The sequence below is a fragment of the Kogia breviceps genome, chromosome 4 (assembly GCF_026419965.1).
Source record: "Kogia breviceps isolate mKogBre1 chromosome 4, mKogBre1 haplotype 1, whole genome shotgun sequence".
NCBI classification, from domain to species: domain Eukaryota; kingdom Metazoa; phylum Chordata; class Mammalia; order Artiodactyla; family Physeteridae; genus Kogia; species Kogia breviceps.
Window position 1 is genome coordinate 45266695 of NC_081313.1, and position 12548 is coordinate 45279242.

General features: G+C 37.5%; 1 protein-coding gene across 2 annotated transcripts in view; it reads left to right on the plus strand.

The window, feature by feature from the left end:
- The window catches only part of RAB3C (RAB3C, member RAS oncogene family), a 302467-nt gene that overhangs the window by 125877 nt on the left and 164042 nt on the right, over positions 1–12548 (plus strand). For both annotated transcript variants that reach the window (XM_067030998.1, XM_059060471.2), the window contains exon 3: positions 6330–6448. In XM_067030998.1, the coding sequence (XP_066887099.1) occupies positions 6330–6448 (119 nt within the window). The remainder of the gene's footprint in view (positions 1–6329; positions 6449–12548) is intronic.

Here is a 12548-nt window from a genome sequence, read left to right on the forward strand (position 1 = left end):
TGGTAGATGTGTTAGGTTGTCACTGACAATATAGTCTAAGGCCCCCTATAAAAGAGCTATATGCAACCGTTCCTCTCTTCCAGGAAAGATGAATTGCCATGGTAACACTGCCAAGAAATAATAGGTCAAGTTTTATCCTTGTGCCTCAGGGTTATTTTATTAGGGTTTTACTTGGAAGTGGATGCCATTGTAAAATGAAGGTTTGGGTATTTCAAAGCTAAACATCATGCCAAGAAAATCTGATCAATAAAATCGGCTGGTGTGAAGAGGATGGATAAAAGACAATAGGTAAGAAGAACATCTATATTGATCAAAGAACTATTTAGAGGCCAGTTTATTAGAACTCTTTTCTAAAATGTGAGCTTCATTTACAGATGCTTGTATAACTGTCTGTAAATGAATTCAAACTGACTGTGCAAGATCAGTAGGGAAAAGTGGTTTGTAAATTTCATTTTAATGGAAGATTAACTGCCGTAAGGAAAAAAAGTTCTTATTCCAAAAATAAGCATGCAACAAGAAAGCATAAAATATTTGAGCTTCCTGTTTTGCTTACTATTTTTATCAGACTATGTTCAATGCTGCTTTATGCCTGCCTATTTATGGAAATTAAAAAATAAATACAACTGGGAGGAAAGTAACATCACCTAAAAGAAGTAATGTATAATAATCAGCATTTTGTTGTTTCTGTTGTTTTGGAGAGTAGCGTCTCAGTATATGTTATGACTTTAGGTTTTTCTGTAACAGCATTTCAAAAATTTGGGGATGAAATTCCAACGTGAAACAGTATATAATGTGTATCGCTTCAAGCAATGGTGCTCTGTCCTTCTAAGAACAATATATGTATGTATTCATGTTTATTAAGATCTTTTTAAAGCAGTAAGATATATCAACTCACCTTTTTTGAATAGAATTAATTTTTCATAAATGGAATATAGTTATGCATTTTAGCATAACATCTTCGTGAGACTATGTTAGGCTTCTCAATAAGACTACTGTTAATCTTCTATATTTTCTCTCCTGTGAAGTAGTAAAGGGGTATGTGGGTAGCTGTGAAATTTATATTGCTTTTGCCCTGATCATGAAGATTGCAAACTGGGGTCGATGACTGCGTTAGTTTCCTAGGCTGCTGTAATGAAGTACCACAAACTGGGTGGCTTAAAACAACGGAAATTTATTGTCTCACAGTTCTGGAGGCTAGAGGTCCTAAATTAAGGTATCACAGGGCCATGCTCTCTCTCAGGCTCTAGGGGGAGAATTCATTTCATGCCTCTCTCCTAGCTTCTAGGGGTTGCCAGCAATCCTTGACGTTTCTTGGTTTGTTGATACATCACTCCAATCTCTGCTACTGCCTTCATGTGGCCTTCTCTGTGTCTCTGTTTTCTCTTCTTGAAAGGCCACTGGTCATAGGATTAGAACCCACCGTAACCCAGTATGAACTCATCCTAACTTGATTACATCTGCCAAGACCCTATTTCCAAATAAGATTACATTCACAGATTCTAGGGTTAGGACTACACATATTTTGGTGGGGGGGAACACAGTACAACCCATAACTGTGACTATGAATTGGAGAACCTCACCACTGAGCAGATGGTCTCAGTTACAATTTTAAATTGCTAGGCTGTCTGGTTCTTTAGAAATGATATTTCATGTCTAATATTTTGTAGACATGTAAGGAATATGATATCCTGATTAATGAAATGCTTTTAAAGTGTAGAATTTTTAAATATACAAAAATATGTCTAGAATACATAAAGTAAATTTAATAAATATCTATCACAGTCCGTAACTGGTAATAGGTGTTCACTTATTGTTTATTGAATGAATGAATCAATCAACCAATCAGCATTAATATTAAATTATATTGAGCATAATTTAATCTTTCTTTGATGATTCAAAATAATTCCTACAGGTAGAAGGTAGCAAGGTACAAGTTAAAAGATTGCTACTTGCTTGAATGCTAAATGACTGAGTGTTTTATTCCATTTCACATATTTGTGTCTATTTAGAAGTTCACTAGATAAAATGTGTTTTATGTCTTATGTTGCAGTGTTCTCATCCTACATTGCTGTTGATTTCCTCTTTGGATTATTATATATTATTTTCTTTAGCTTAATTAAGTTACCTTTGTTGATCAGTTAACACCAATGTGTTCTGGTTTGGTTTCTCCACCCATAAAATTACCTACTTTATCATGTATCAGGATTGTCTGTCCTTCAATCTATTTTTCTCTGTCTAGACATTCAATAAATGTATTTTGATGGTAGTGATATTATTTGAGTTATGTTTCTTTACTAATGGTTACTTCCATTTTCCCTTTAATCCAATACAGAGAGAAGTAACCACCAAAACAAAAACAAATTACAATATAACCCAGATTTTACAAATGAAAGCTATTTCCTCAGTCCTAAAACTGAACATGATCTCTGTGTGACCTCAGAAGTGTTTGAGAATGCACTACATGCAGTTAAAAAAATAAAACGTTTCACCAGAGAAAGAAAACATAAGGCAAAAACAGACAAAAATGCCAAAATTCAAACTGAAAATGTTCCTAGCTACTACTTCTCAAACTGCTAATGTTTTCCATTTTAGAGCTCTTTCTTGACAGATATTCAAGTATTTGCTAATCAAACCTATCATTTAAGCCAAAAATTCCTCCGAAAAACATGATTGAGAAGTCAAAATATTTAAGCCAGCTAAGATGATTTTATTTTTTCTTAAAAGAGAGAAAAATGAAAGCTAACTCTCTTGGAAGAAAGCTTTCATTTTTAAATCATATTTTTATCCCTTTTTTTGTGAAAGATTTCCTGTTGTGTTTTTCAATCACTAGAAGCCTACATTTATAGGAAACCAGCAGGTATCTCTAGTAATTAGAATCAACTGGGCAGGACAACAAGGCAAAGCCAGAGTCTAGAGCCATTTTCCTGAGCAGAGTGAGAAGTACCATTTTAGTCAGTTACCTTTTGAGATTCTCACATTTAATTACGTTAATGGCACTTGACATTATAAATGTTCTTTTCTTTCCAATATAACCTTCTATCATTATTAGTAAATGTCAAATGTAATGAGGTATTTTTTTCTGACTCCTTTTTCTTCCTAATATAATGGGAAAGAAAATGCTACTGAGTTTGTAAACTTAAAATTGTTTTCAGTACTCAAAACCAATGCAGAGCTAACTAGTGTCTGTTTATTAGCTTAGTTTTACTCTTTTTATTTTCTTTGCATTTGGAAAGGAAATTTCCTCTTTGTATTTCTTACTACACTTCCCCTACTTGGTGCAATTTCTTATTCTCCCTGAGAGCTCTGAGGTGACAACTACCTCCAATTAGATTGTGTTTCTGGGTTTAAGTCAGAATCCTGTGGAAGGTCCTGCCCCTTGCTGTGACTTAAGTGCTGTCTGAAATCTTTTTTTTTTTCTTTTTCTTAAAAGCTGTTTTTGTCCTCCTCTCTCTGTTTTAAAATTTTGATACATAATGGCTATCCAAACCCGTGGTTTCCTGTAACATCTCAATCATAATGTAACAGGACCTTGATTTCTGCTCCTTTGAAGATAAATACACTTCCAGTGTGAAATTGATATGTTTTTTAACACTAGATCTAGTTTCTTTACTGTCAAAATAAACATCTTATGAAGGAGGAAGCCATCACTGGAAGAGGTCAAGAAGAGAGAGAAAATGTCATAGTTTTTCAACACAACATTATTTAGTGTCTGTACTGAAGACATGCTTGACAGGAAGGGTCTGGCTCACCTTTTAGCAGTGCCTCGGGCATATTGGCTGTTTTCTCCTATTGAGAGATTGGGGGAAAGCTGTCTTTTGTATAGAGAAAGCAGCAGGAAGGGGGTCCCTAACCTGTAAGAAGGCTACTCGGTCAGTCCCAAAAAGATATTTTACCAAGAGATAAAGAAAGCTATTTAAAATTACTTCACAGTAGGAAAAAAAATGGTAATTTTATAGATAATGTATTCTGAAAAATATGAACCCAAGACAAAAGTGCCTAAGTTTTAAAATAGAATGACTAGTTATAAGGGGTTCTGTTCCCCAGAGAGCTAAAATATATTACACAATCTCTAATTATACCTTGCTTTTTAAATACAGTCTTTGGGCATTTGGTTCTCTAACTTTCTCCTTCATTTCACAGTTGGATATACTGTTAATGGAATTATATCCAACGAATATCCAAAAATATCCAAATAAGCTCAAGATTGGCTTCTTTCTGTCTAATAAATTTGTATAATTGTCCCAATTACATGCAGTTTTTTATTTCCACGTTTATCTCTAATATCTATACTTTCATATTTATAAAATACTAAGTAAAGTACAGTAAAATATTCAAATATCACTTGATTATATATCATTGCAATTTTCTTCATAGCATTTTTTTTTTTTTTCGTTACGCGAGCCTCTCACTGTTGTGGCCTCTCAGGTTGAGGAGCACAGGCTCCGGACGCCTAGGCTCAGCGGCCATGGCTCACAGGCCCAGCCGCTCCGCAGCATGTGGGATCTTCCCGGACCGGGGTACGAACCTGTGTCCCCTGCATCGGCAGGCGGACTCTCAACCACTGCGCCACCAGGGAAGCCCAGAATTTTTTTTATATTCAAGGAATGGTCACATTTTCACGTGGTGAAATCTAGACTTTCCTTTTTATTTTCTTCCAATTAGTGGTATTGTTCTGAAAGAATTTCCTCGTTTGTTTTGCTTCATTTTTGCTATTTTGGGTACCATAATCTATTTTTATCTTACCTTTGGAAACTTATTTCAATAATATTACCTAATAAACACCTCTAATCAGGCCAGCCTTATCCCTGCTCCAAGTGTAGAGTATAATTGTTGCTCATGAACAGTCACACCCTTTGCTAATTTTCAAGTTTTATTTCACACGGCCACATCCTCCTGGAATCATATGCTGATTTCCTCAGCCTTCTATGGTTACCATTTTCGGAACTTTCAGGGGCCAAAGAGAATAAACCACACAAATTAGGAGAAAATTGTGAGCATTCTTGAGTTTCCTACTGTTAGTCCGAGGTAGAGTGCAAGCATCTGAGCAGGAGGGGCCCTACGGGTGAGGAACAGTGTGTCCAACATGAGCTTGTTCTAAGAGTGAGACCCAGGAGATGTTCACTTCATTTTGATGCTTAAGGAACTTCTTGAATCATCCAGCACATTAGCTTTCCCTTTAAGACCTATTAATATTGCCTTAGGAGGAACTGGGATGCACTTTGTGTACAAAGGAGGCATCTCTGGGAGAAGGGAAGAAAGAGGACCCAGACCAGAGTCAGAAAGAAGGTGACATTTCTGTCCAAAATGCTAAGCACCTAGAATACTAGGACAGAGAAATCAGAGCCCAATCCTCTGGGCAAGTGGTAGAGGGGGAAGCCAAGGAGCATTGGGTTATAAGTTATAACCCAGATCCTGAGAAGACAAAGGAGCAATAGTTGAAGTGAGGAATAATTTCTTCAACTACACCGTGCAGTATCTGTGACCTATATAGGTCATTTCAGTGATGTAGCTGTCTCTGATCCTCAAATTTCACTGCTGCATGAGACTCTTTTGCAGGCCCTGAGCCCCTGCATTTGTAAGCTGCCATCTACCATCCTGTGTTAGCCTTGCCTTCCCCAATTTTAGGAATAACTGCCAGTTCTTACCATTTATTGGACACTTTTTGTGTCAGGAGCACTTTCCATGCATTATTTCAGGTCACACTAACAAGCATGCTAGACTTTAGGGGGTTTGAGTTAATAGAGGCTCAGCAGCTTGTGCATGTTCCCCCCAGCTCTCTAATGGGAGAGTGGGAACTCCAGATCTCTACAACTCAAACACCCACACAGAGTAGGTATTTTAATTGTCATTTTACCATTGAATAAATGGAAACTACACTGCATGCTTTTAAATGCAGGGACCTTTTCATAAAAGGTCCTTTTCTTTTTTTTTCCCCACAGAGGCTTGTACTTAGCAGATAGATAGTAAATACATAATGATGGAGCTAATGTACTCTTCTGGTTTTAAACTCTACAAAGCCACGGATTTTGATATGTATGATCTTTCTTCTTATTTTCTTTTCTATAGTTAAATGCTCCTTAATGGGAATGAACATATGTAGAAGGTACTTTGAGCTAGTTCTTTACACCCCCCCCAAAAAAAAGATTTGCTCATAATACTGCAGAGCGGCCATATGAAAATCATTAGGAAAAACAAGACTGAAAAACATATATAGCTATACACTGTAAATACAATTTAGACTCTCTGTTATGACTATTTTGGGAATAATCAATCACTTCCCAGAAGGTTATTGCCTCATTTTTTGATAGATTATTATTTTTATTTTGTAGGATACAGCAGGCCAGGAAAGATACAGGACTATCACCACAGCCTATTATCGTGGAGCCATGGGCTTTATTTTAATGTATGACATCACAAATGAAGAATCCTTCAATGCAGTACAGGATTGGTAAGTAAGAGCAAATGTTTGCATTACTAATAATGATTTTTTTTCATTCACCTCTCTCTCCCTCCTCAAAGCAGTGATCATACCACAATGTAATATGTGTATTTTTATATACTGTGATCCCTCTTGAGTTTCATAAAGGAAACAAGGGCTAGCTATGCTCAGACTCATTTAAGGATTGATAAGAAATCATTTTGATGATTTTACTCTATTTTGTTCACTCCAATGCTTTGCATCCTGTGATCTTTAGTCCCATGGGGACAAGTACATTGCTTTTGATTTTTTGAAGTACAAATAATGAATGGTCTGGAAGTATACTGGTCTAAAATAGGAATCTGGTCATACAGAGTGAAGTAAGTCAGAAAGAGAAAAACAAATACCGTATGCTAACGCATATATATGGAATCTAAGAAAAAAAAAAAAAAAGGTCATGAAGATCCTAGGGGTAAGACGGGAATGGAGACACAGACCTACTAGGGAATGGACTTGAGGATACGGGGAGGGAGAAGGGTAGGCTGTGACGAAGTGAGAGAGTGGCAGGGACATATATACACTACCAAATGTAAAATAGATAGCTAGTGGGAAGCAGCCGCATAGCACAGGGAGATCAGCTCGGTGCTTCGTGACCACCTAGAGGGGTGGGCTAGGGAGGGTGGGAGGGAGGGAGATGCAAGAGGGAAGAGATATGGGGATATATGTATATGTATAGCTGATTCACTTTGTTATAAAGCAGAACCTAATACACCATTGTAAAGCAAATATACTCCAATAAAGATGTTAAAAATATATATAACGAACATGAAAAAAATAAAATAAAATAGGAATCTGGAAACCATGAACCTATAGGCCAAATCTGGACTATGAGCCACAACTGGCTCACCACTTGTTTTATAAATAAAGTTTTATTAGAACACAGCCAGGTTCATTTACTTATTGTCTATGACCACTTTCATGGTACAACAGCAGAGTTAAGTAGCTGCAACAGAGACCATATAGCCCACAAGCCTAAAACATTTCCTGTCTGGCTGTTTACAATAAAAGTTTGCTGACCCCTTATCTGGATTTGTTAGATAGTTTTCAGTTTTTCTTCAAATTGAAAAGTTCCAAAGGACTGGGATGAAGAAAAAGAAAAAACTGAAACCTTTCTTGTCTCCCAGCTCCATCAAACCATGTGAAAACACCTCTGTCTGTGTGATTTGCTATGGGGGGTTGACTGCTGTGGCTGCAGCTCCTTCAGCCTATTCCACCAGCACCTCAGGAGGAGACACTGAAAAACTGATGGTCATGGTCATGGTCATGGTCATGAATTAAAGCAGCAGGGCAGAACAGGGCTACTTTTCTGTGGAAAGAGCCAGAGTCTAGTTGGGCTTTGTGTGGCATTAGGAGGAAAGCGAGCTCACTGGTAGGACCAGGATTAAACAGACACCACACTTTAACTCCAAATACAGTCATGGCTTGTCTTATTGAAGGAAAAATTAGCAATACACAGGTAAAATAAACATTTTTTTTTTCTGTTTTACATGATAGTATTATCCAAAATGATTTTTTTATATGTGTATCAGCTCAGTGAAGGTCAGATGCTATTAAAAATTTCAATTTGCCTTAGATTGTTTCTTTACAATTTTTATTGCTTATCTGAAAATGCACCTACATCTTTCTTATTTACACATACACACACACACACGCACACACACACACACACTTACAATACAAAAAAAATAGTAATAATACCACTAACAATAGCAACTCAAAAGGGAAATATATAGCTGTAAACTGAAAAAGACAAGCTTAGGACCTCCATGAAAAAATTATTATCTTCAACTGAGGGGCATAGAAGAAGGCTTAAGTACCCCTCTTTTTAGTAGACTGAATATTGTAAAAAATGCCAGTTCTTCACAACTAAATTAATAAACTCAAGGCAATCCCAATCAAATACCAGGAGGTTTGGTATAGAATGGAATGAAACAGAGAGTCCAGATATAGACACAAAGCCATATGGGATTTGGTTTATGATAAAAATAGCATTTCAAATTAGTAACAAAAAGGTTGGTTCAATGAGTACCGTGGTGCTATCCAGTTACTTGCCACACATAGCTCTGGCACACATATTGTCATGCAAAATGGTCATTTTAACTTTGACTATTTCCTCTCAGGAAATGATAAGACCCAGGAGTGTTCATGAATTAGATTTCAGACATCAGTGTTCCTAAATCTGTTTGCACCCATAGTCCTGGCCTGTTGTTCCAATGAAAGTTATATGACGACTGAGAAGAAATGGATCTGTTGAGTTCTTTGAAACCAAATGATAACAGTGCCAAGAGCCATCCTAGCAGTACCTCTGACTCTCGCATCAGAAACACTATGGAAAAGTGCAGCTTCCTCATGTCCTCCTCCACTCCTTCCCTCTGCAACCCCACCCAGGCTCCCTCACCTGTCAACAGACCATCTGCCCTATCTCACTTCTCCCCTACCTCCTCCAATTCGCTAACTATTTGACTCTATTTCCCACTCTTTCCTTTGAAATTCTGTTTCCTGTTGTCTTAGAGGCACATTTCCCAGATTATTCTTGTGTCTCTCAGACAGCTCTGCTTTCACTCCCTTCCTCACCCAGCAAAGGGTAAGCATCCTCTCATGGCTTTTTTCTTGGGCTTATTCTGTTTCCTTGGCCATCTTATCCACTTGTACACATCATTTATCACTTGTACCAGATGGCTCCCAAGCTTAAATATCGGGCCCCAGTCTGTCTTGTGAAGTGCAATATTGCATTTCCTGGTATCCGAAATATTTATACACCTGGACATCCTGCTGCCATCTCAGAATCAATTGTCTTCACCTGAAACTGCTCATCTTCCTGACTTGAATTTTTGCTGTTCATTGAGGCCACAATGCTTTGCCACCCAGGTTCCACCTTGTATTCAACTCTAACTTCCATCCATCCTATTCTGGGGCCTGATCTTGCATATTAATTTTTTTCCTGACTATCCTTTGAATCTGCTCCTGCCTGAGAAATCACGTGACCATCATGGCTCAGCTTCTTCTTCTTATCTTTTGCTTCATCCTTTATAATAGCCTCTAACTGATCTTTTCCTCCTTAGATTTCTTCCCATCCCAATCCATCCTATCCCACTGCTGCTATAAGAGTCTCCCAAAAGAACATGATCCTAAAGATCATGGAAGACTCCTGCCCAAAAGCCATGACTTACCATCACCTCCTTAATTAATTACAACTTCCTCAGACTGACTTTCAGACACATGACATCATGGAGTCCCTATATTTTTACAGTCTCATCTCTCACTATTCTAAAGCCAAACTGAACCATTTGCTGTTTTTGGAACCGAGCCTAAACTTTCCAACCTTTGAGGGTTTTGTGTTTTGATGGTACCCTCTGTTTTGCATTTCTTTTTCACAACCTTCCACTCCACCTCCCCCAGATATCTAGATTTGTCCAAACCCAACAAAGCTTATCCATAAACCAACCCTTAGTCATGTTTTCATCCACAATTGTATAATCATTGGTTTACTAGGGATTTTTCATTCATTCAACAATTATTGAGCACCTACTCTTTGATAGTCAATCTGCCAGATGTTGTAGGTAGTACCTATGCCAATATTTACTATCTCAGTAGTGGATCCACCTGTACCCAGTTGTCTGATGTGGAAATCTGAGCTCTAATTTTGATTTCTCTCTCTTTACCCATTACATCTCACTGACCACCAAGTCCAGTAGTTTTAACTTTCTGAATGCCTTTGTCCCTACTGCCACTGTCTAAATTCAGACTGTCATGAGCTCTTTAAGAACCTTAGCTCGCAGCACTTTAGGAATTTTCTACCTTGTATGCTTACTGGCAAGTCCCACCCTCTCTAGGTCATCAATCATATTGCCATCAGAGCTAAGTGACATCTCTCATCTTAATAATAAAACCTTTTATAATGTCTTATTACTTACAGTGGAGATTCTGGGAGCCTCTCTGAATCACTGTGGAGCCTTGACAGCATGAAGAAGCCCAGGCTCCACTCTATACAAACAAAACCAAGTCTGAAGTGATAAATATTGGTATATGTATGTGTGTCAGCTCTAAAAGTGATCTTGATGCGCATTTCTGGTTAAGACCATTGATTTAGAATGAAGTCCACACCCTCTAATGTGGTGGACAGTGTTGCCTCCTCATAGCTATTCCATTAACATCATCTCCTACCACTCTCCTCCACTGGTCCTAGGTTTCAACCAGACAGAACTTTTCTCAATTTACTAATGTTCCATTCTTTCAATAACCCTGTTCCTCTGCTTGGAATACCTTCTCTGCTATCTTTCTAAATTCTTATTCTCCTTTCAAGGCCATCTCAAATAACAACTCTTCTATGAAGCTTTTGAAGATACCACTATCTCTTTTCCCACCCACCACAATTTCCATTCCCATTGGACAATACTATTCACTCCCATATCTCTGCTTCCATGCCACACTAGCACTTTCTGCAGACCACATAAAAAACCTAGCAGGCTCTGTTTTTATCTGATTACATTTTGTCTTCTGTATGGCAGTGTGATTTTATTCATCTCTTTTCGCTAGTACTGAATACAGTACAATTTTATTAAAATTTTTTTCTATATTTTTATTGTGGTAAAATATACAAAAGTTAAAATTTACAATCTTAATCATTTTTAAGTGCACAGTTCAGTGGTATTAAATACATTCTTATTGTTGTGCAACCATCACTACAGTCCATCTCCACTTCATCTTGCAAAACTGAAACTCTGTGCCCATTAAATAACTTCTCATTCTCCTTTATCCCCAATCCCTGGACCATTATTCTACTTTCTATGTCCATGAATATGACTGCTCTATTCATACTACTATAAGTACCTCATATAAGTGGAATCATACAGTATTTGCTTTTTTGTGTGTGACTGGCTTATTTCATTTACCATAATGTTCTTTTTTTATATCTTTGTTGGAGTATAATTGCTTTACAATGTTGTGTTAGTTTTTGTTGCACAACAAAGTGAATCAGCTATAAGCATACATATATCCCCATATCCCCTCCCTCTTGCGTCTCCCTCCCACCCTCCATATCCCACCCCTCTAGGTTATAACAAAGCACTGGAACTGATCTCCCTGTGCTACGCAGTAGCTTCCCACTAGCCATCCATTTTACATTTGCTAGTGTATATATGTTGACGTTACTCTCTCACTTCATCCCAGCTTACCCTTCCCCCTCCCTGTGTCCTCAAGTCCATTCTCTACATCTACGTCCTTATTCCTGCCCTGCAACCAGGTTCAACAGTACCATTTTTTAGATTCCATATATGTGCGTTAGCATACGGTATTTGTTTTTCTCTTTCTGACTTACTTCACTCTGTATGACAGACTCTAGGTCCGTCCACCTCACTACAAATAACTCAGTTTCATTCCTTTTTATGGCTGAGTAATATTCCATTGTATATATGTGCCACATCTTCTTTATCCATTCATCTGTCGATGGACACTTAGGTTGCTTCCATGTCCTGGCTATTGTAAATAGTGCTGCAATGAACATTGTGGTACATGACTCTTTTTGAATTATTGTTTTCTCAGGGAATATGCCCAGTAGTGGGATTGCTGGGTCATATGGTAGTTCTATTTTTAGTTTTCTAAGGAACCTCCATACTGTTCTCCATAGTGGCTTTATCAATTTACATTCCCACCAACAGTGCAAGAAGGTTCCGTCTTTTCCACACCCTCTCCAGCATTTATTGTTTGTAGATTTTTTTGATGATGGCCATTCTGACCAGTGTGAGGTGACACCTCATTGTGCTTTTGATTACATTTAGCATAATGTTCTTAAGTTTCATTCCATGAAGTAGCATATGCCAGAATTTCCTTCCTTTTTAAGACTGAATAATATTCCATTGTGTATATATACACCACATTAATCCAATATGTATTTTGAATGGATGATCCAAGGAACTATAGAGGGTCACATACTTCCTTGATATCCCAACAAAAAAATATAGAAATTACTTCAGACCAACATAGGAATTAATGGTTCTATTCTTCCTCCCAGCAAAGATCTAATATCATTTGTGTATTGCTGCTATGGTGACATTATATTCAACTTTTTATT